The following is a 23,192-nucleotide window of genomic DNA, read 5'->3' on the forward strand; positions in this document are numbered from 1 at the left end:
GCAAGCCCATTCACTTTTTTATGCTGATAAGAGAATTACAATGGTTTTTCATGTGACAAAAATGTGCGATTAAATTGCGATTAATCGCGAGTTAACTATGACAGTCATGACATTAATCGCGATTAAATATTTTAATCGTTTGACAGCACTAATATATATATATATATATATATATATATATATATATATATATATATATATATATATTTATATATGGGTCATTCCACGTCAATTCAACCGGGGCCCGCGCACTTAGGTCTCAAAAAATTCTGAAAAAATCACCAGATGTACCCATGTTACCTAGGAGAAACACTGTAAATTTATTTGAATGTAAGACGTATACTTTCCATGTTACAGCCAGTTTTACTGGGGGGGTCAATTTTGTTCAGACTCTTTTTTTTTTTTGTCAAAGTTCACAAGCCCATAGCTCAAGAACTAAACCATGTAGGAGGCTCAAATTTTGCATGCTGGTACATAAAGCCTAGGTCACAACCGGGCGTACGATTTTTTGGCTGTGCGATTTTTGGCGTTTCCCAAATCGCTGCGTTTTTTTTTTGTTCATGGAGAAAGACGCACGTTGGCCGTAAGTTTGTCTTGCAACCTGAAAAAAACATAAGCGCCCGTAGAGTTTGTTTGACATGACAAAGAACCTCTGCGGCCGGTCTGCAGCTCGAAAATCAGCACGTCACACGCGCGCCCTCCATGCGTTTCACGCACGCCCTCCGTGCGTTTCTTGCGTTTTTTGCACGTAGACCGGCCGTAGGAGCACGTACGGCCGGTTGTAACCGAGGCTTAAATAGGAATAGTATGTAGCAAAACTGTCATTTTGGGTCTGGATGATCCTGCATGGTCATAGCACTCCCTCAAAGATGATCAAAATTTTATTGGAGTTTTTGGCTGTGCTCTGTTTAGGCCTTCAGAAGACATAATTTTACCCAACATAGGCTCTTGATTTATTTCCCTTATTGAGATAAGTAGAAACGCGCTCAAAAATAAGCAATAAACAGAAAGGAAACTCTATCAGTGTTTGAACAGAAGACCTCACAAGTCTGACAAATCATTTTGCCCCTAAAATCACTGACTCATTGAAATTGAAAAGGATCCCTCCACCCCTGCACAGGTGCTCTCAGGTGATCATGTCAGGGCAAAATTGGCCTTTGGTTATTTACTCTTTACATTAATCTCATCTCATCTCATTATCTCTAGCCGCTTTATCCTGTTCTACAGGGTCGCAGGCAAGCTGGAGCCTATCCCAGCTGACTACGGGCGAAAGGCGGGGTACACCCTGGACAAGTCGCCAGGTCATCACAGGGCTGACACATAGACACAGACAACCATTCACACTCACATTCACACCTACGGTCCATTTAGAGTCACCAGTTAACCTAACCTGCATGTCTTTGGACTGTGGGGGAAACCGGAGCACCCGGAGGAAACCCACGCGGACACGGGGAGAACATGCAAACTCCGCACAGAAAGGCCCTCGCCGGCCACGGGGCTCGAACCCGGACCTTCTTGCTGTGAGGCGACAGCGCTAACCACTACACCACCGTGCTGCCCTCTTTACATTAATGTTATAGAAAACATTTTGCTCTCAATGGTGCATTGTGCCCATGTTCAGGGTGGAAAATAAAAAAGAAAGATTCAAGTAAGACAAGCCAAAGTGGTGTTTTTAAAAAGAAGGGATCATGGAGAATAAAGAAAAAAATATTTTAAAAATCTGCGCACATTCCCACAAGGTGTTACGGTGCTCTGAAAATCTCATCCAAAATGATTTGTCAGACTTGTGAGGTCTTCTGTTCAAACACTGATAGAGTTTCCTTTCTGTTTATTGCTTTTTTTGAGAGTGTTTCTACTTATCTCAATAAGGGGAAATAAATCAAGAGCCTATGTTGGGTAAAAATATGTCTTCTGAAGGCCTAAACAGAGCACAGCCAAAAACTCCAATAAAATTTTGATCATCTTCGAGGGAGTGCTATGACCATGCAGGATCATCCAGACCCAGAATGACAGTTTTGCTACATACTATTCCTATTTATGTACCAGCATGCACAATTTGAGCCTCCTACATGGTTTAGTTCTTGAGCTATGGGCTTGTGAACTTTGACAAAAAAAAAAGAGTCTGAACAAAATTGACCCCCCCAGTAAAACTGGCTGTAACATGGAAAGTATATGTCTTACATTCAAATAAATTTACAGTGTTTCTCCTAGCTAACATGGGTACATCTGGTGATTTTTTCGAATTTTTTGGGACCTAAGTGCGCGGGCCCCGGTTGAATTGACGTGGAATGACCCATGTAAAAAAGCTAGTGGTAAGTACATTCAATGAATGGAAAGACATGCTGTTGTGCCTCAAATAGTAACCCACACCCTCTACAGTAAATATATATCATTTACATAGTCAATTATCCCATAGATAAACATATCTCACCCCATTTATCTTTGCAATATTGCTAGTCATTGTTATTGGCAAAACAAAGTGTGTTTTGTGTCCTAAATTCGACGTATTATGCACTAGTACTGTACGTGAGTCTTATATATATATATATATATATATATATATATATATATATATATATATATATAAAATATTGATTTATGTTTAGGGTGGCACGGTGGTGTAGTGAAGGTCCTGGGTTCGAGCCCCGGGGCCGGCGAGGGCCTTTCTGTGTGGAGTTTGCATGTTGTCCGCGTGGGTTTCCTCCGGGTGCTCCGGTTTCCCCCACAGTCCAAAGACATGCAGGTTAGGTTAACTGGTGGCTCTAAATTGACCGTAGGTGTGAATGTGAGTGTGAATGGTTGTCTGTGTCTATGTGTCAGCCCTGTGATGACCTGGCGACTTGTCCATGGTGTACCTCGCCTTTCGCCCATAGTCAGCTGGGATAGGCTCCAGCTTGCCTGCGACCCTGTAGAAGGATAAAGCGGCTAGAGATAATGAGATGAGATGATTTATGTTTAATGTTTTCAGGGCTTGTCTTGTTCTTCTGTTGCAGAAATAAATGATGTTTTAAAAAAAAAAAAAACATGTACTTTTGTTTAAATAACTCAATTATACCCCAGAAAGCATATCAGTATTGCCTTGAATTGTGTACTTGAAAACTTGCCAAAATACCACAAAATTTTAGGGCAAAAGGAAATTCAAGGGGGGGCAAAAGATTTTGAGGCCATTTAAGGTGTCAAAAGTTAACATTGATGCCTGGTCCATTACAATGTTGCTAATTTCACAAAATATTCAAATAATAAAGGTGCTTACTCCAAGGTTTTTTTGTTTTGTTTTGTTTTGTTTTAACCAAAACTATTCCCAGCAAAATTGCAATTTGTTATTTCTATAATATTTCTGTCATTCTAATGCCTAATTATATAAAATGTATAAAACAAATAATGCCAGAAGAATATTTGCCTCACCTTACAAGAAAGTAGCCCTTTGGTAGTTTAGAAAGGATCCCTCGTCTATAGTACTGTTCACACATTAATCCCATACTCCTGAAAGTATACATTTTGAATAGCCGAAGAAATATTGCATAAATGTGACTTTAAAAATCAACTTTCAAAAAGTTTTAAAGGGGAACTATATTCTGAAAGGGGAAAAAGGAAGCAAGTCAAAAGGGAAAAGCAGGACGGCTTATTCATAATATTATCAGGTGTGAGGTCAGGAACTGCTTGCTGGCAGTGCCAGTCGCAAAAACTCAGCTGAATGGTAGATTTTTAAGCAAGAATGAACAAACTGTGAAAACCATTACAGTACATTTCTGATTTCTGATATAACCCTTTCTTATGAGAGTTGTGTAATGTCACCGTGACCAACATTTTCTTCACTGTTGTTCTGCTGCTGCTCAAAGTGTAGAAAAGTGTCTGAACACTAACAGACTAGTGTTCGCCCTATTAGCACCCTAAGAGAGCAAAATTGGCTGTGCTGTCTCAATGAGGGGGATGGTGTACTCCCTCCACTATCAATCAAAGTGCCACTAGCCAGTCATGGGCATCTGTGAGTTCATGCATGCCGAAGGGTTTGGATAACATTTTCCTCTGAGTGTGTCACGGTGCCCTGTGACTCAGTGTGAGCAGCAGTTTGAAAAGATGTGGTTGGCTGGCTTCACATGTCCTGGAGGAAGCACGTGATCAGCATATGATGGGGCGAGCTAACTAGTATGGTGATCGGCCAAGACTAAATTAAGAAGAAAAAGTTTGTGGGGAAAAATACTATCACTGATTTGACAATGATGTAAAAAAAAAGAAAACTGAGTGCATGTACAGTATAGAGTTCAACTGTATATTACATGAAGCCAGTCTTCTGGGTCCTAAAACCCAAATCCAGGCAGCCTTTAGAGTTTGCTGGCCCTTCGAGTCCCACTTTTTACGTAATTACTAATTAATGCCAAACAAGCATGTTCAGTAATAGATGTATACAGTATGTTAAGGGGGAAACCAGACTGAAGTCTTTGTTCAACCAATGAAGTTTGTCCTTAATAATAATGACATTAGTTAAAGTATTTGAAGGTTGATGAGTGATAAATAATGTTGATTTTTTTTTTGACCCAATCAAGGAATTAGTATCAGTAACTAAAAGACATGAAGAAACAGGATATACAAAAGAACAGTGTTTTTAATGTTTTGTTCATACCACTTGTTTCCTTTTTTGACAGTGCCTATTGCTCCATCTCAAAAGTTCAAAGCCATGATCTTGACAAGGACCTTCGATTAAAGCAATCCTCCAGTTAAAGGGAAAAGAGAAGACACAATGCCTGACCCTGACCTTCTCCCTCCTGCCCCACCTCTTGCCATCCTAAACTGCTCCTCTCCTAACTGTACCCTTGCCAACTTTTCAGCATTTCATGGTAATGGGTGCCATGACGACAAGCCCTTATTTGTGACGCTTGCTGTGGCCTACAGTGCTGTAGCCTTGCTGGGAGTGACTGGTAACTTGGTATTGATTGTTGTGATCTGGCGCCAACGCGAACTCTCCAACGCCACCAGCGTGCTTATTGCCAATCTGTCAGCCTCCGACTTGCTGATGGCACTTGTCTGCTTGCCCGTAACATTCGCCTACACATTCATGGACCATTGGCCATTTGGTAGTGCCATGTGCAAGATCAACAGCCTAGCCCAATGCACCTCTGTCTCTGTCTCCATCTTTTCCCTTGTTCTGATTGCCATCGAGCGCCACCAATTGATTGTGCGACCACGCGGCTGGAGACCCAGTGCGTTCCAGGCCTGCCTGGGTGTTGCCCTCAGCTGGGTTCTGGCCCTGCTCACCGCCATGCCTTTTCTACTCTTCTCAGTTACCACTGATGGACCCTTGAAGCAGCTGCCTGCCATTTTGCATGAGCAATACCGGGGCAAGGTGGTGTGTATGGAGCAGTGGCCCTCACGCCAAATCAAGCTCACCTACACGACTACCATGTTGCTCCTGCAGTATGTCGCACCCTTGACCTTCATCTTCATTTGCTACCTGAAGGTAAGGAGTGTCAGCTTTTGTCTAGAGAGTATTTAGTAATGAGGCAGTGAGGCATAGAGGCTGTTATATTCAAGACAGGGCATTACAGGCTTTAAGCTAGACATCAAAAGAAATCATTAGTGATGCAAATGACCACAACTCACAAACTGAATTACTGTATTTCTCTTTAGACTATAAGCAAGCAAAAGGAAAGAAATACTCATGAAAACTACAGGACGAAAGCATTAGGCATTTCTTCCTTTATGGTAGAAAATGCTATCGTGAGCTAATTGCAGAAGGATATGAAATGAAACCCGTGAGAGGCATTCAGGGCTGTATCCTAAACTGCTTTCAGCATGCTGAATAGAATGCAAAAGTAGTCGAGACACTTTTGGTGCACTGACATCATATTTACTCTAGTAATACTATATGTTTTCAGATATAACAACCTGGAAAATACAATTACTGTACAGTTGATGTTATAGTTTGAAAAAGTATTTGGACATTTTTGTTTTTGTTGTTCCAGTGCATATATCCACTTCAAATTTATGCACCTAATATCTTTTGACCTATATATTTAATCAACAAAGTACACTATCTGGCCAGAGTGTGTAGACGGACACCTGACCATCATACCCTGTATAGATGACTTGCAACCACATGATCAAAACGCGCTACGTCATGAGCGTCCGCCATGATGATGGATATACAAAGCAACTAGGACGGCAGCCGCTGAAAGCGTGTCTGTAAACAACGCTGAATTTTCTCAGTATTACCACGATTTGAACGGTCGAGCGAAGATTCGATACTAAGAGAAGACAGACGTGTGTGGTTTTGACCAATATTATTTAAAAAAGTCAGACCTTTCTGAAGATAAGATGCTTCTACCGACCATCGAGTATGAATACAGGTCATTTCGTCCCATAGTTAAGACATTTCATCCAGAGCCTTTTTCATACGCACCTATCAATTATTTTATATTTCAGGGGTTTTTTTCTTCAAAAAAAGGAGGAATTCTCAATGGAATTTGACTGAAGCAGTTTCGACACTAAAAAGCGTACTAAAGGGGGTAACCACGTCGGCCCGTGCCACTTGCTGACCCTGGGATGAGTTCACTCCCTTGTCACTGCAGGCTGCTCGCTTGCATGTCTATGTTTCTGGCTGGATCATATTAACTCTTCAGGTGCAGAGCAGTGCTGTTGCAGGGACTTCATTCGTGAATCCCGGGCCAAGGTGCGGTCTTACCGACCCGAGACCATGCTCTTTCGAAGGGGGAGGCTTAGAGGGAGGTGCCTGTAAAATTTGGCTTTGCTGCAAGATCTGTTGGCCGAATTATTAATTTTTAAAGCCAGCTGGATCATCTCATCTCATCTCATTATCTCTAGCCGCTTTATCCTTCTACAGGGTCGCGGGCAAGCTGGAGCCTATCACTCACATTCACACCTACGGTCAATTTAGAGTCACCAGTTAACCTAACCTGCATGTCTTTGGACTGTGGGGGAAACCGGAGCACCCGGAGGAAACCCACGTGGACATGGGGAGAACATGCAAACTCCGCACAGAAAGGCCCTCGCCGGCCACGGGGCTCGAACCCAGACCTTCTTGCTGTGAGGCGACAGCACTAACCACTACACCACCGTGCCGCCCCCAGCTGGATCATATTAAATCATTAAATGCCAAGCAGCGCTTTTGCAGGGCTTTCGTTCGCGAACACCGGAATACCTGAAAAATAAAATAATTGATAGTGCGTATGAAAAAGGCTTTGGACGAAATGTTCATTGAATGAAGTGTCCCATCCCCTCGTCTCCTCTCCGTACTAAGCCTCAGAGTTTCCTCGCCCTCTTTCCAAATCACGGATGGAATTGTATAATATCAGAACGTGCCACAGTCACGAGTACTGTTGTGACCACAACCATATACAGCACAAAGATATGACGTAGCTGAAAGAATGCTTAAGGCAGTGGAAAAACAAAGAGAGTTGCACATGCGTGACTATGTTTTGTATGGAATGTCGCTTGACCCCGCATTCGTATAATGTCCACCAACATGGCCGACATCCGGGTTTCTATTTTGCTTTGATGTCACTTGCAAGTCAAGGATTTGTTGAATTCCACATTTAGTCATTTTTAGCTGCATCAACTCTTTTGGAAACACTTTCCACTAGATGTTAGAGTGTGGCTGTGGGGATTTATGTCCATTCAGCTACGAGAGCATTAGTGAGGTCAGGCACTGATGTAGGGCAAGGAGTCCTAGTGCACAGTCAATGTTCCAATTTGTCCCAAAGTTTTTCAGTGGGGTTGAGGTCAGGTATCTGTGCAGGACACTTGAGTTCTTATACAGCAACTTGGCGAACCATGTCTTCATGGACGTCAGTTTGTGCACAGCAGCATTGCCATGCAGGAACAGATTTGGGCCTTTTAGTTCCAGTTAAAGGAAATCTTAAAGTTACAGCATACCAAGACATTCTAAAAGTACAACCCCGATTCCAAAAAAATTGGGACAAAGTACAAATTGTAAATAAAAACGGAATGCAATGATGTGGAAGTTTCAAAATTCCATATTTTATTCAGAATAGAACATAGATGACATATCAAATGTTTAAACTGAGAAAATGTATCATTTAAAGAGAAAAATTAGGCGATTTTAAATTTCATGACAACAACACATCTCAAAAAAGTTGGGACAAGGCCATGTTTACCACTGTGAGACATCCCCTTTTCTCTTTACAACAGTCTGTAAACGTCTGGGGACTGAGGAGACAAGTTGCTCAAGTTTAGGGATAGGAATGTTAACCCATTCTTGTCTAATGTAGGATTCTAGTTGCTCAACTGTCTTAGGTCTTTTTTGTCATATTTTCCGTTTTATGATGCGCCAAATGTTTTGTATGGGTGAAAGATCTGGACTGCAGGCTGGCCAGTTCAGTACCCGGACCCTTCTATTATGCAGCCATTATGCTGTAATTGATGCAGTATGTGGTTTGGCATTGTCATGTTGGAAAATGCAAGGTCTTCCCTGAAAGAGACGTCGTCTGGATGGGAGCATATGTTGTTCTAGAACCTGGATATACCTTTCAGCATTGATGGTGTCTTTCCAGATGTGTAAGCTGCCCATGCCACACGCACTAATGCAACCCCATACCATCAGAGATGCAGGCTTCTGAACTGAGCGCTGATAACAACTTGGGTCATCCTTCTCCTCTTTAGTCCGAATGACACGGCGTCCCTGATTTCCATAAAGAACTTCAAATTTTGATTCGTCTGACCACAGAACAGTTTTCCACTTTGCCACAGTCCATTTTAAATGAGCCTTGGCCCAGAGAAGACGTCTGCGCTTCTGGATCATGTTTAGATACGGCTTCTTCTTTGAACTATAGAGTTTTAGCTGGCAACGGCGGATGGCACGGTGAATTGTGTTCACAGATAATGTTCTCTGGAAATATTCCTGAGCCCATTTTGTGATTTCCAATACAGAAGCATGCCTGTATGTGATGCAGTGCCGTCTAAGGGCCCGAAGATCACGGGCACCCAGTATGGTTTTCCGGCCTTGACCCTTACGCACAGAGATTCTTCCAGATTCTCTGAATCTTTTGATGATATTATACACTGTAGATGATGATATGTTCAAACTCTTTGCAATTTTACACTGTCGAACTCCTTTCTGATATTGCTCCACTATTTGTCGGCGCAGAATTAGGGGGATTGGTGATCCTCTTCCCATCTTTACTTCTGAGAGCCGCTACCACTCCAAGATGCTCTTTTTATACCCAGTCATGTTAATGACCTATTGCCAATTGACCTAATGAGTTGCAATTTGGTCCTCCAGCTGTTCCTTTTTTGTACCTTTAACTTTTCCAGCCTCTTATTGCCCCTGTCCCAACTTTTTTGAGATGTGTTACTGTCATGAAATTTCAAATGAGCCAATATTTGACATGAAATTTCAAAATGTCTCACTTTCGACATTTGAGATGTTGTCTATGTTCTATTGTGAATAGAATATCAGTTTTTGAGATTTGTAAATTATTGCATTTCATTTTTATTTACAATTTGTACTTTGTCCCAACTTCTTTGGAATCGGGGTTGTATATTAATACTGTACTTTTCTGTCATGTTGCATGCTTAATGTGCTGTTTGGAAAGAACAGTGGAATTGGGTTCTGCACTGATAATGCCCTGCTCAAAACAAGCCCAGAATATTTGAGTAACTGGACCAATTGCGAAAATGTCCTTAAGTGTGGTGACCATATTGTGCAGAGAGACTGTGGCAATAACACCCATAATGTGTTTCTCAAAGACTGGGCTCAGAAAATCTGTGTGCTGATTGCACATTTCATAATTAGTAGTTATGTAAAGCAGAAACACCTGCATTAAATTTGGAAATACCAAAATTGTGTCTTTCAGAATTGCATCATGGCCTTCAAACAACAATTTATTTGAGCTATACAAGACAAATACTGGGTGGTACGGTGGTGTAGTGGTTAGCACTGTCACCTCACAGAAAGAAGGTGCTGGATTCGAGCCCAGTGGCCAACGGGGGCCTTTCTGTGTGGAGTTTGCATGTTCTCCCCATGTCTGCGTGGGTTTCCTCCGGGTGCTCCAGTTTCCTTCCACAGTCCAAAGACATGCAGGTTAGGTTAATTGGTGGCTCTAAATTGACCGTAGGTGTGAATGTGAGTGTGAATGGTTGTCTGTGTCTATGTGTCAGCCCTGCGATGATCTGGCGACTTGTCCATGGTGTACCCTGCCTCTCGCCCATAGTCAGCTGGGATAGGCTCCAGCTTGCCTGTGACCCTGCAGAGGATAAGCAGTTATGGATGATGGATGGATGGAAGACAAATACTTCTATTCATGGACAAAAATAATTCCAGAAATGACTGGAGATTGATTATTGATTGATTCTTTAAATTCTTGGGCAGCATGGTGATGTAGTGGTTAGCATTGTTGCCTCACAAAAAGAAGGTTCTGGATTTGAGCCAAGTGGCCCATGGGGGCCTTTCTGTGTGGGGTTTGCATGTTCTCCCCGTGTCTGCATGGGTTTCCTCTGGGTGCTCAGGTTTCCTCCCAGAGTTCAAAGACATGCCGATTAGGTAAAATACCCAGCCACTGGGGTTGCACAAGCCAGTGCGTACTTAGTGCCAGTCCCAAGCCTGGATAGATTGGGGGGTTGCATTAGGAAGGGCATCTGGTGTAAAAACACATGCTAAATCAAATATATGGAACAGGTCTGCTGTGGCAACCCAAACGTTCAGGAGCAGCCGAAAGAAGAAGAAGAAAAAGATTGTTGAAATTCCTGAATTGATAAATTGTTCTGCAGACTTGACAGATCCATGCAAATAAGGTTCTTAATGCAGATGCAAAGATATTGGAGAGATACTGGAAAGAATCGAACATTACGAATAAGTGTTAAGAATATGTGCTGTATTTTGAAAATTTGAAAGAAACATGGAATATTCTTGTGTGGATTATAAAGGTGAATAGATGAGTTATATGATGTTTCCTTCTCTTTTTCTTTACTGGAACCACATTACAGGAATAATACTTCATGAGTAAAGGCAAAATATGATCAGTTGTATTTAGCTTTAAGCATCTGAGATATACTGTATATCCATTGTTTTATATGAGGATTGCTGAAAAGTGAGTCACTCCAAAAGAAAGCAGTTTATTTAGCTCTGAATTCACTGACATGGAAAAAAGAAGGAAAGCACAGTGATGCTTGCTCATTACAGAAAATGGAGGGTTGTTTTCCCAGAATACGGCACAGTTCAGACACAACTGATTCACCTTATCAGCTAATTATGAAGCTCTTTATCAGCATGATGAGGTCTGTTAGAACAAGGCAAACACCAAAAATGGGCCAAGCTTTGACCTGGGAGGACAGTCAGCCCATCCCTGATCTAGGCACTGATATTGTGAAGGCACACCCTTTAACTGTGCATGAACTTTCACACCATTGCAAAAGGTTCCAGGAAAAAGTACATCAGTTGTTATTTTAGAGCTACGAAACAAAAAAATACAAAGCTTAAGATGATTCACATATTATACAATCCACATATAAGTGCAAAAAAATTTTTTCTTGTAATATACTGTAATTTAATGAAGTTTGAGAATTACAGCTTGTTGTCACATCGAGGCCACTTCATTTTCAATACCGCCCCTGTTTACCTCTGCCAACTCTGTTGGAGGAGGTTAGGCTTTCGTCTTTGTTTGTTCGTTTGTTTGTTTGTCTGTTCCCAATGTAACTCAAAAAGTAGTGAACGAATTGGATGAAATTTGGTGGAAAGGTACGTGAACCATGAGCCAAGGAACAATTGATTAGATTTTGATGCAAATCCAGATATGTATGTAGATCCAGGATTTTTTTTGTCTGTTCCCAACGTAACTCAAAAAGTAGTGAACGGATTTGGATGAATTTTGGTGGAAAGGTGAGCCATAGATTTTGATGCAAATCCAGATCTGTATGTGCATCCAGGATCCAGGTATGTATGTGGATCCAGGATCTTTTTGTCTGTTCCCAATGTAACTCAAAAAGTAGTGAATGGATTTGGGTGGACAGCTTTAGTATTATCCAAGGTTCAAGTGATTTGATTTAGATATTGATAATATGTGGCTTGGCAGAGGTATGCACTCTACCAAGTGCCCTTCTAGTTATATTTGTATTTATAAACGCATTGATATGAAAATTACAGACTGATACCAATAGCCAAGGGCATCTGAGTCGACAATTTTTAAAATTAGGTTACATCACACGAGGGAAATCGTTTGTTTTTAGGATAGCTTTTATGATAGTCCATAGAGTGGATCAAGGAATAGGCAGATAACACTAAACAGGGATGATCCATAATTATTAAAACAAGTGAGGGTCCAAACTGGGAAATACTTTCCACAGAACATGAACTAGAAAAAAAGACATGGACTTAGAGGCAGAAGGACAGTAGGACAAAAGACATAACCGCATACAGGGCTGTTTTGGAGCATTTGGCGGCACGAAGTGACAACTTCCTCAGTGGCCTGTCACCCACAGAAAAATGCTGAATAAAGAATAAAATAAAAACAATCACTATATACACTAGGAATTAAATGTTGACTTTGGCTTTTAAATATACCAGCATGGGTGGCATGGTGGTGTAGTGGTTATCACTGTCGCCTCACAGCAAGAAGGTCCTGGGTTCAAGCCCAGCAGCTGGTGAGGGCCTTTCTGTGTGGAGTTTGCATGTTCTCCCCGTGTCCGTGTGGGTTTCCTCCAGGTGCTCCGGTTTCCCCCACAGTCCAAAGACATGCAGGTTAGGATAACTGGTGGCTCTAAATTGACCGTAGGTGTGAGTGTGAATGGTTGTCTGTGTCTATGTGTCAGCCCTGTGATGACCTGGCGACTTGTCCAGGGTGTACCCCGCCTTTCGCCCGTAGTCAGCTGGGATAGGCTCCAGCTTGCCTGCGACCCTGTAGAACAGGATAAAGCAGCTACAGATAATGGATGGATGAATGTACTGGCATCGCTTTCCTTCATTGCGTCTGAAAAATAACCATTAGACCGTACTACACTGTAAAAAATAATTTATTGTGTTAACTTAAAAAAATGATTAACTTGGTTGCCTTAAAATTTTCAGTTCATTAAAACTCATATAGTAAGTTAGCATAATGAGGCAATCAAGTTGCATTGTGCTAACTTACTATAAGAGTTTCAACAAACTTGAAATTTTAAGGCAACCACTTTTTTAAGTTAACACAACAAATAATTTTTTACAGTGTATGGTCTTTATTAGCGGAGATTGTGTTAAAAGTCAACAGGGAGCTTATTGTTGTCATAGCGTGTAGTATTGAGCCAGCAACTTAACACGTGTTAGCCTAACACTTCTTACTCTGGATATTAGCTAGCCGCTTAGCCGTGAACTTTTTCTTGTCGAGTTGTGTCAAGAAGCGCAAACAAGGAAGCAAACGAAGAAACAAATTGGCTAAAATATGATTAATTAGGGGCGGCGCAGTGGTGTAGTGGTTAGCGCTATCGCCTCACAGCAAGAAGGCCTGGGTTCGAGCCCTGTGGCCGGCGAGGGCCTTTCTATGCGGAGTTTGCATGTTCTCCCCATGTCCGCGTGGGTTTCCTCCGGGTGCTCCGGTTTCCCCCACAGTCCAAAGACATGCAGGTTAGGTTAACTGGTGACTCTAAATTGACCGTAGGTGTGAGTGTGAATGGTTGTCTGTGTCTATGTGTCAGCCCTGTGATGACCTGGCGACTTGTCCAGGGTGTACCCCGCCTTTCGCCCGTAGTCAGCTGGGATAGACTCCAGCTTGCCTGCGACCCTGTAGAACAGGATAAAGCGGCTAGAGATAATGAGATGAGATGATTAATTAGGGGCGGCGCAGTGGTGTAGTGGTTAGCGCTGTCGCCTCACAGCAAGAAGGTCCGGGTTCGAGCCCTGTGGCCGGCGAGGGCCTTTCTGTGTGGAGTTTGCATGTTGTCCGCGTGGGTTTCCTCCGGGTGCTCCGGTTTCCCCCACAGTCCAAAGACATGCAGGTTAGGTTAACTGGTGACTCTAAATTGACCGTAGGTGTGAATGTGAGTGTGAATGGTTGTCTGTGTCTATGTGTCAGCCCTGTGATGACCTGGCGACTTGTCCAGGGTGTACCCCGCCTTTCGCCCGTAGTCAGCTGGGATAGGCTCCAGCTTGCCTGCGACCCTGTAGAACAGGATAAAGCAGCTACAGATAATGAGATTAGATGATTAATTAGCATGAATTTCTCATTTTCTGTTTTGTGGGGGTTTTTTTGTTTTTGTTTTTTTACCTCAGACATATTACCTTCATATTCATTTCATATGCTAAGTACATAAGGGTATGGGACAGTGGTATTCGATGGCATTATGAAAATTTGAATAGTATTTGAAAAGAGAAATTTAGTATAGTCTATCTCGTACAGAAGACGACACACTATGACCTTAACTTTACTGATTATCTCTTGCTAAATTTGGTCCACGTACCGTAGCAGGTTTTTTTTTTTTTTTTTAGCATACAGCCTATGACTTACTTTAACTAACATCAAACAATTTGTGCTATTTGTCATCTGTTTCAAATCAGATAGAAACGTGTTGGAAGATATAGGAACAGGAAGACAGTACATCTGACTGTGACCTTGTGGTTGCTTCCGATAAGAAGTTTGAAATAAATTTGAACCGAGCAGGCATCTGTGGAAGGGTTTGATTTGTATCAGTTATACTGCCAGTGGATTTAACAAAACCTTATGCTGTGGCTGTGTGTGCGCACGAGTGTGTGTGTGTGTGTGTGTGTGTGTGTGTGTGTGAAGCCATTTTCAGAGGCTTAGTAACGATTGGAAGTTTACCAAGAACCCTCTCTGCCTCTTCTCTTTCTCATTTTCTTGGTTGATTAAAATCTCCACCCCTTGAGAAGAAAAGCAGAAACACACTTGGGCAAAGTTCCCCAAGAACAGCTGGAGTACATGTGCATACCGGTCTCTCTGGGGCCTCTCGTTTTATTTATGACGGATATTGCAGTGGGACTGGCTGGACGCAGCTTTGTGGGATGAGTGCGTGTTCCTGATTGAACAGGCAGAGTGACCTGCCATGTCAGCTCACTGACACGCATCACACATGGGCACAGATGCTACATACATACACAATGAGGCTGTATGAGAGAGCGAGAGAGAGCGAGAGAGAGAGAGAGAAAGAAGATTAGAGGGAATTGGGCCAAAGCTGGAGATGTAATAACTTCACACTTTAGCTCAAGGGCCAGAATTATACTATGAGTGAATAGCATGAGAGAAAAATTGCAAAGCGAGACAGAGGAAGAGAGATGCTTTTCGATGCAATGGCCCATTTTGAACAGGTGTCAAAGAAATAATAGACAAATGCATGAGAGTTAACTTTATATAGATGTTATTTGCCCGTTATATAAAGGGTTACTGTATTTTATTATTATTTTTTTAATGTCGCTGGTGGCATTTAAATGAAAGCGTCTGTAATTAATACAGTACCGATTAGCCATTTTAAAGTGATAGCAGATAATCAAAGTAATTTACATTTTTGTTGCACTTAATTAACCACAAGCTGTGAAAAACAACACTTTCTATTCCTCTGAACCTAAAATACAGCTCGTGTAGCATTCGCATTTTTTTATTCTACGCAGCATTTTTTAAAGCTAATACAGAAAATATGCCTTAAAGGCTTTACTTAAATTCTCAAACAGTGATTCTCTGCAGGGCGGCACGGTGGTGTAGTGGTTAGCGCTGTGGCCTCACAATAAGAAGGTCCGGGTTCGAGCCCCGTGGCCGGCGAGGGCCTTTCTGTGCGGAGTTTGCGTGTTCTCCACGTGGGTTTCCTCCGGGTGCTCCGGTTTCCCCCACAGTCCAAAGACATGCAGGTTAGGTTAACTGGTGACTCTAAATTGACCGTAGGTGTGAATGTGAGTGTGAATGGTTGTCTGTGTCTATGTGTCAGCCCTGTGATGACCTGGCGACTTGTCCAGGGTGTACCCCGCCTTTCGCCTGTAGTCAGCTGGGATAGGCTCCAGCTTGCCTGCGACCCTGTAGAAGGATAAAGCGGCTACAGATAATGAAATGAGAATGAGTGATTCTCTGCCGGCCCTGGGATTTGAAGCAACAATCTTCCAGGCAATAATGGATAAACTGCAAAGTTGAATTGTGGGCAGAATGTTCTATGTGTATAGCTGTTGGAGTTTCGAGATGTTTCACTGCTGCACACACACACACACACACAGTGTATCCTGTGTATAAATGTTTTGCCGAGATAAAAAGCGTTCCACATTTTACCATTCCGGAGATCGCCGAAGCAAGTGAGCAACAATCTCACGCAACCACTGTGGGGTGAGTTTGACCTACTTTTAACCAAAACAAGTCTGCGTGGGCCAGGGGCGTCAGAAGTATTTTTAATGTGGGGGGACACACTGGTGGGGGGTCTGGGGGTCCTCCCCCAGAAAATTTTTAATTAATTAGATGCCATTTCCTGCATTCTGGTGTATTTTAACAGGTTGTTAAAGACCTAATTTTACCTACAAAAGTCACGTAATTCCATGACTATTTTAGAGACTCAACAATAAGTCCTCATTCAACTAGTCCATATATTCATCAGCCTGTTTTTAAACCCACTGCTCTGCCTAAGATAATGAGACGAACATGACACAATTTATCACCAACAATGACTTTATGGGTGCATTTTACTTTTTATTTTGTGTTTCCTTTTTTATTTAGTTTTAGATGGAACACAGCATGCCACTGTGCCAAGCAATAGTGACACTCAACTGTATGTTTAAAAATAAGAATATTCATAATATCACACAATGAACAGGCATGACATGGCATCATGCAAACTTCATAACACAAAATCACACTGTGTCAAGCAACGGTGACACAAAAAATAACTTCACACAATGAACAGGTGTAATTTTGTTCACCACCAACAGTGACTTTAGTGGGTGCATTTGACTTTTTTCCGATTTAGTGACACTCATAACAAAAATGACATGGCATCATGCAGTCTTCATAACACAAAATTACACTGTGTCAAGCAATGACACATAAAAGAGAACTTCGCACAATGAACAAGTGCAGTTTTGTCAACCTACATGCAATGGTGGTACTACAGGAGCATTTACAGATTTATAGATATAACTCCTTCTTACATTGGTGCCACCATAATTTCTACCACTTCATAACTCTTAGCCCCCTTTCCTTCACAATCCATCTGGAATAACATCCATCTCTCTCCATTGCTTTCCTTTCGAATATTCCTTCCCCATACACTGATTTCCCATCTTACTTTCCAGAAAATTGGCAAAGACCAGACAAAACAAATTCTTCAAATCACAACAAGGAATCAATAAATATCATCAGAGTAGACTTGACCTCATTCTTGGCATTACAATGAGGCAGGCCTACTGGGTTTGAATTAAATGATAGCTAACATTAAGCTAGCTGACACATCTAACATTGACTAGCCAGCTAACTGCACTAACATTTCCATTGGGACAAAACAAACCTGTCCTGCGGGGAAATTTTGATTTACTTTCCGCTTCTTTGTAAAGAATGTCCTTATGTCCATTGTGTCTGGGGAGGAGCAAATACTGCAAACAATTCATCATCAACCGAGAATACCCCATTAGGCTAAGCTTATTTCATTATTTAGTTGAACATTAATTTAACGTGGCCTAGGGTTAATTTTGAGGGCAGAGAACAAAAGAATAAGGTTTTAGCAAAAGCTAGACATTGTGAGGTGGCAATGGGGCTGACGTTACTTCCTCCACTTTCGAGCAGCTGTACTTTGGCTTGCACCAAAATTTCTCTGCTTGCACTGAGATTCACTTCACTTGCGTGCGGTGAGATGTTGTCGGGAACGCCCAGAAAACCCGGAGTGGATTTTCAGTGGTATGTGTATTCTCTTATCGATCAAGTGGAATGGATTCTTTCACGAAGCAATAGAAACGGCGCTGGGTGAACTCATATTTTATGTTAAATGTGGGGGGGTCCAAACGAAGAATTATGAAATGTGAAGAGGACACGTCCCCTTCACATTCAATGGTGGTGACGCCCATGGCATGGCCAAACAGAGTGGACTCGGCTCTCTCGTCAGCTAAATGCCGGCGGAAAAGAAAAGGAAAACCTGCCTAGTGAGGGCAACTGCAAGACAGAGTAAGGTTAGACGACGTGTCATTTTTCTGGACAGATAACTAAATCGTTTTAGCTAGCACTTAGCTATCTTAGCCTTAGAATGCATGAGCTCGACTCCACTGTAGTGAGTATGGAGTTATACACGTAATGTTTTGATCTTACAGAGAATGAAACAAGAACACAAAAGCAGTAACAGAGAAAAGATGTATTCGTCTTTTGTTTCACGGATCTATTCGTGAACGTCAACCACAAATTACATCCCTGTGACTCAAAATTCTCCAAGGTCGATGCAGAGTCACAATGTTTTCCGCACATTGCCATCTTGGTGTGACACAGTTCCATAGTTAAAGCTCCTCGCGTTTGGATGTTTCCGTACGGCCGTACTGTTTATCTCAAGAGGGAGGAAAACAGTCCCAAAATGGAGAAAAGCGACCCTTGGGAGAGCAAAATGATCACATCTCGTCCAAATGATATTGTTCTTGTGGGACATCGGAGAATGCCGTGCACAATAAAAACATGAAAATTTCAGATGACTTTGCAGTCAACTCAACTTCCACTACTCAAGGATTTTTTATTTATTTTTTTAAATTCTGGATACATCTGGTTAGAAAATTGGAATGCTCAGTGACAGGTCACATGGCAAAGGTGGTAGGAAAGCTAACATTAAAGGAGAACTGAAGGCAAATTTTTTATTATCAAAATTCTATTTATTTCATTTTATTAAATATAGGAATGCATTTTTGATTGCTATTTTGTCACTGCTATAGCAAGTTATGAGTGTTTGAAATATGCTCTGTAATATATCAGTCCATATGTCAAAGCGATGGCCGTAAACGAGATTCATTGAGACCTGTGCGAGACATCATAAGACGGAAGTAAAACGTACAGTGGGAATCAAAGTGACCAGCATCTGCCAACGTTGTTAAAAGACGCGCGCGCCCTCTTTCGAATGCTGACGTAATCAAACCGGAAGTTTTGTTTGTTTTGATAGCGATCAGGAAAGTTTGAAAAAGTAGGCAGTAATCGTCATTTAAACTCGTTTTTGTGCAAGATTTTGTTTGGAAAACAGTTTTCAAAATGGCAGCACTGACACCTGGCTGACACTTCACGTTTCGAAGTCTTGCACAAGTCTCGTGAAGATGGCGCGGATAAGCGACGCCTGCTGTGGACCAAACGAACTAAATTCAACATGGCTAAAAAACAAACAGGCCGATAAGTCTCATCTCATCTCATTATCTCTAGCCGCTTTATCCTGTTCTACAGGGTTGCAGGCAAGCTGGAGCCTATCCCAGCTGACTACGGGTGAAAGGCGGGGTACACCCTGGACAAGTCGCCAGGTCATCACAGGGCTGACACATAGACACAGACAACCATTCACACTCACATTCACACCTACGCTCAATTTAGAGTCACCAGTTAACCTAACCTGCATGTCTTTGGACTGTGGGGGAAACCGGAGCACCCGGAGGAAACCCACGCAGACACGGGGAGAACATGCAAACTCCGCACAGAAAGGCCCTCGCCGGCCACGGGGCTCGAACCCGGACCTTCTTGCTGTGAGGCGACAGTGCTAACCACTACACCACCGTGCCGCCCCTCCTTTAATATGGCATATAAAATAATTTGCTACAGGATCATTTGCTACACTTTGTGGGGTAACAGCTTGCTGCTGCTTGAAAGCATATTATATAGTCAATATTTGTGGGACATCTAAAAAAAAAAACCATGCATGTTTTCTTGACACAGCTTGACGTTCTTCTGTCTGTGTGAAGACGTACAGGAGATATGAGCAAACAGGATCACATGACACAACAGATAGTGGAGGAGAAGAATACAAAGCGGGGCATCGCTAGTGCAGTTAAAACATCATTTAATAGCAGAAAAAATTGCAACAATCTCAAACATAATGTATAATTGTCACTACCGGGGTTTGTACAGATCTCCGATGTGAGTCATAGTTAAATGGTCCACCTTGAATGATGTACCTTGCTGGGAAAATGCTTGAAATGTGCCTTCGAAAAGCCGAACACCGGCTGACGCAGTTTATCATATTAATAATCCAATCTGCCTCCTGATGCGCTGCCACTTCGAGCAAAACTCTGTCATTTTCGTAAATTAGCCAGACAACATCCTGTAGCCCCTCGAGACTTGATAATGACGTTAATGCTGGACTTTTTTTTTTTGGGATCCAATTCATGAGGCCAAGGATGTTCGAGATCTAGATGTGAGTGATTGTCTTCTGTTTGTTCTTCTTCAGATTTCTGTCCCTGATGTTCATCTATCTTTGCAAGCACTGACGGCACACACCGAATAGTGCAAACAGATCAAGACTTACACAATTAACTGCCACTCCCGTGACAACTATGACTCATTAGGAAGACATACTGTACAGTACTAAGCAAATGTAGCTCACGGTTGCCTTATACAGCCCTAATGATGTCTGCGACTGTCATTCTGCATCTTGTAAACGACCCAGTTATAGAGAATGTGCTGTCAGAGGAATCAACCTCAAACCAATGCAGACCTACAAAACCCCCAAACAAGTCTAATTACATTAAACCACTGCCAAGAGGAAGATAATGCGAGATTAAAAGGGGTGGATGAGACACGCACGCTAGCTATGCCACTTCCTCATCCTCATGCACACTCTGCTCAGACAGATCACGTCCCAGAACTTGATATTTCATGCTAATTCCACCGTCAACACCGTCACAAGGTCATCTCGTAGATCGCTAACTAGCTGAGCCGAGTCAGAAGTTGCTATCTCCTCTGCTTCTAGACTAGATTTCTCATTAATACGACACTGAACTAACACCTACCGACAAATTAATGCCAGAATCACGAAGCACATTTACAAATATTTTAATAACAATTCGAAAGAACAATTCGGTCCATGATTAAACGAATACTGTATATCTTCACCTTTTCTCTTTCCCCTCATGGTATCACTTTCTCCCTGTCTCTTTCCTGTGGCTTTCCCTTTCAGATCTACGTCCGTCTGAGGCAGCGGAAGAGTGTGATGGAGCGAATGCGTGAGAACAAGTACCGCAGCCATGAGACAAAGCGCATCAGCGTCATGCTGTTCTGCATCGTTGTGGCCTTCGCTATCTGCTGGCTGCCACTCAACGTCTTCAACGCTGTCGTCGACTGGAACCACGAAGCGACCATGAACTGCACCCATAATCCCCTGTTCTTACTGTGCCATCTGACTGCCATGTGCTCCATCTGCATCAACCCCATCTTCTACGGCTTCCTGAACCGCAACTTCCAGCAGGACCTCCAGTCCTTCCGGTTCTGCAAGAGGTTGTCGACAAGAGAGGAAGAATACGACACCGTTGCCATGTCCACCATCCATAGCGACCTGTCCAAGGCGTCTCTGAAACTTAGCAGCGCAGATATCTAGGAGAAGCACTCGAGGTGCAAACCATAGAGCTTATATCATTTGGGTGCCACCACAAAGGGGCCAGAAATTCCAAGATGAACACTGTCATGTCTGACAGTGATCAGATTTGCCAAAAGCTGACTTTGCTTACGCCTTCTTGTGCTATTTTGGAAAACAAATGGAAAAATTCAAGATGAAGGACTCTCCAAGGAGACCGACTTGACTTTATGGTGTTGGATGGACCTCCTGAAAAATCTTGGTTTGAATGTCAGTTCTCTAGAGATGCTCCAGATATACTGTAGGCGTGGACTGAAACATAAGAAATCCAGTAAAACGTACTGGGTTTTATTGAAAAAGATGTGGTTGAGTTACAAGGCGAATGAGATAAATAGGAATAGATTCACTGCAGATTCATCTTTAGTTTACATGGAATTTTATATTTGAGTTCTGTTTGTTTTTAAATATCGATATTGGTTTTGCTGTAACCAAATCATCCGAACACAGTTACCATAGAGCTGCACTTGTTATGAATGTTACTTGTTTTATATTTATTGATTATTATAACCAGTTTAGAATAAAAAATAGATCTAGAAAGACAGATGATTGTTTAAAAAAAAAAAGTGTTGTATATTGTATTTGTGTATCGTGACAAGCTATGAACGTACATGACATGAGGTTGGTATTGTAATTGCTTCTTGATAGTAATGTTATTTAAAGCGTCGTGGTCAGAGTAATTTAATATTCTCGAGTTATTCATTTGTATAATCATGCTACTTATAGAGGTATACACTCACCGGCCACTTTATGGGAACACCCATACAGTCATCTAATCAGCCGATCCAATGCTTCAAATCATGCAGATACAAATCAAGAGCTTCAGTTCATGTTCACTCACATCAAACATCAGAATGGGAAAAATGATGATCTCAGAGTGTGATTTTTCACTTGACGGACTGGTTTGAGTATTTCAGAAACTGCTGATCTTCTGGGGTTTCTGCACACAGCAGCTGTGTTGACCAGAATGGTGCGAAAAACAAAAAACATTGAATTGAGTGAGTGACACTTCTCTGTGTGGAAACAAACATCTTGTTGATAAGAGAGGTCAGGGGAAAATGGACAGACTGGGTCAAACTTTTTTGCCAGGAAGGATATAGTAACTCATAGCAACTGTTTACAACCGTGGTGATCAGAAAAGCATCTCAGCATGCAACAGCAGAAGACCACATTGGGTTCCAGTCCTGCAGCCAAGAACAGGGATCTTAGAATCAAGAACGAGTTCCTATTAAAGTGGCCGGTGAGTGTATAGAGAGAGAGTTTAATATACTGTACACACACTGGTTACTGATAAAGGGAGGACCGCATTTTGCTGTCAATGGCATGGAATTGACAACGTGTCGATTCTAGTCGATGGTAATAAAAAGCATGCAGTAAGTCTTATGTTCTACGACATCCCAAAGCCGCTCTGCTGGATTCAGATCTAGTGTCTGAATCATCATGTTCTTGGAACCAGTTTAAAATGACTTGGGCTTTGAGACATGGGACATTATTGTGCTGGAAGGAGCTATAACTAGATAGTAAACTGTGGCCATAAAAGTGTTGCACATTGTCAGCAATAATATTCAGACAGACTTTAGCATTTAAACATTGAACATAATTGGTTCAATGCCCAGCGTGTGCCAGGAAAGCATTCCCCACACCATTATATCACCTCCAAAAGCCTGAATTTTTTAAAGCATTTATTCATCACATAT

General features: G+C 42.1%; 1 protein-coding gene across 1 annotated transcript; it reads left to right on the plus strand.

Annotated features, from left to right (window-relative positions):
* Positions 1-4,738: 4,738 nt before the first annotated feature.
* npy1r (neuropeptide Y receptor Y1) lies at positions 4,739-21,462 on the plus strand. The gene is made up of 2 exons (XM_060915852.1): positions 4,739-5,455; positions 21,046-21,462. The coding sequence occupies exons 1-2, from the start codon at positions 4,739-4,741 to the stop codon at positions 21,460-21,462; spliced, it is 1,134 nt and encodes a 377-aa protein (XP_060771835.1).
* Positions 21,463-23,192: the final 1,730 nt, after the last annotated feature.

This window comes from Neoarius graeffei, chromosome 3, assembly GCF_027579695.1.
Source record: "Neoarius graeffei isolate fNeoGra1 chromosome 3, fNeoGra1.pri, whole genome shotgun sequence".
Classification (NCBI taxonomy): Eukaryota; Metazoa; Chordata; class Actinopteri; order Siluriformes; family Ariidae; genus Neoarius; species Neoarius graeffei.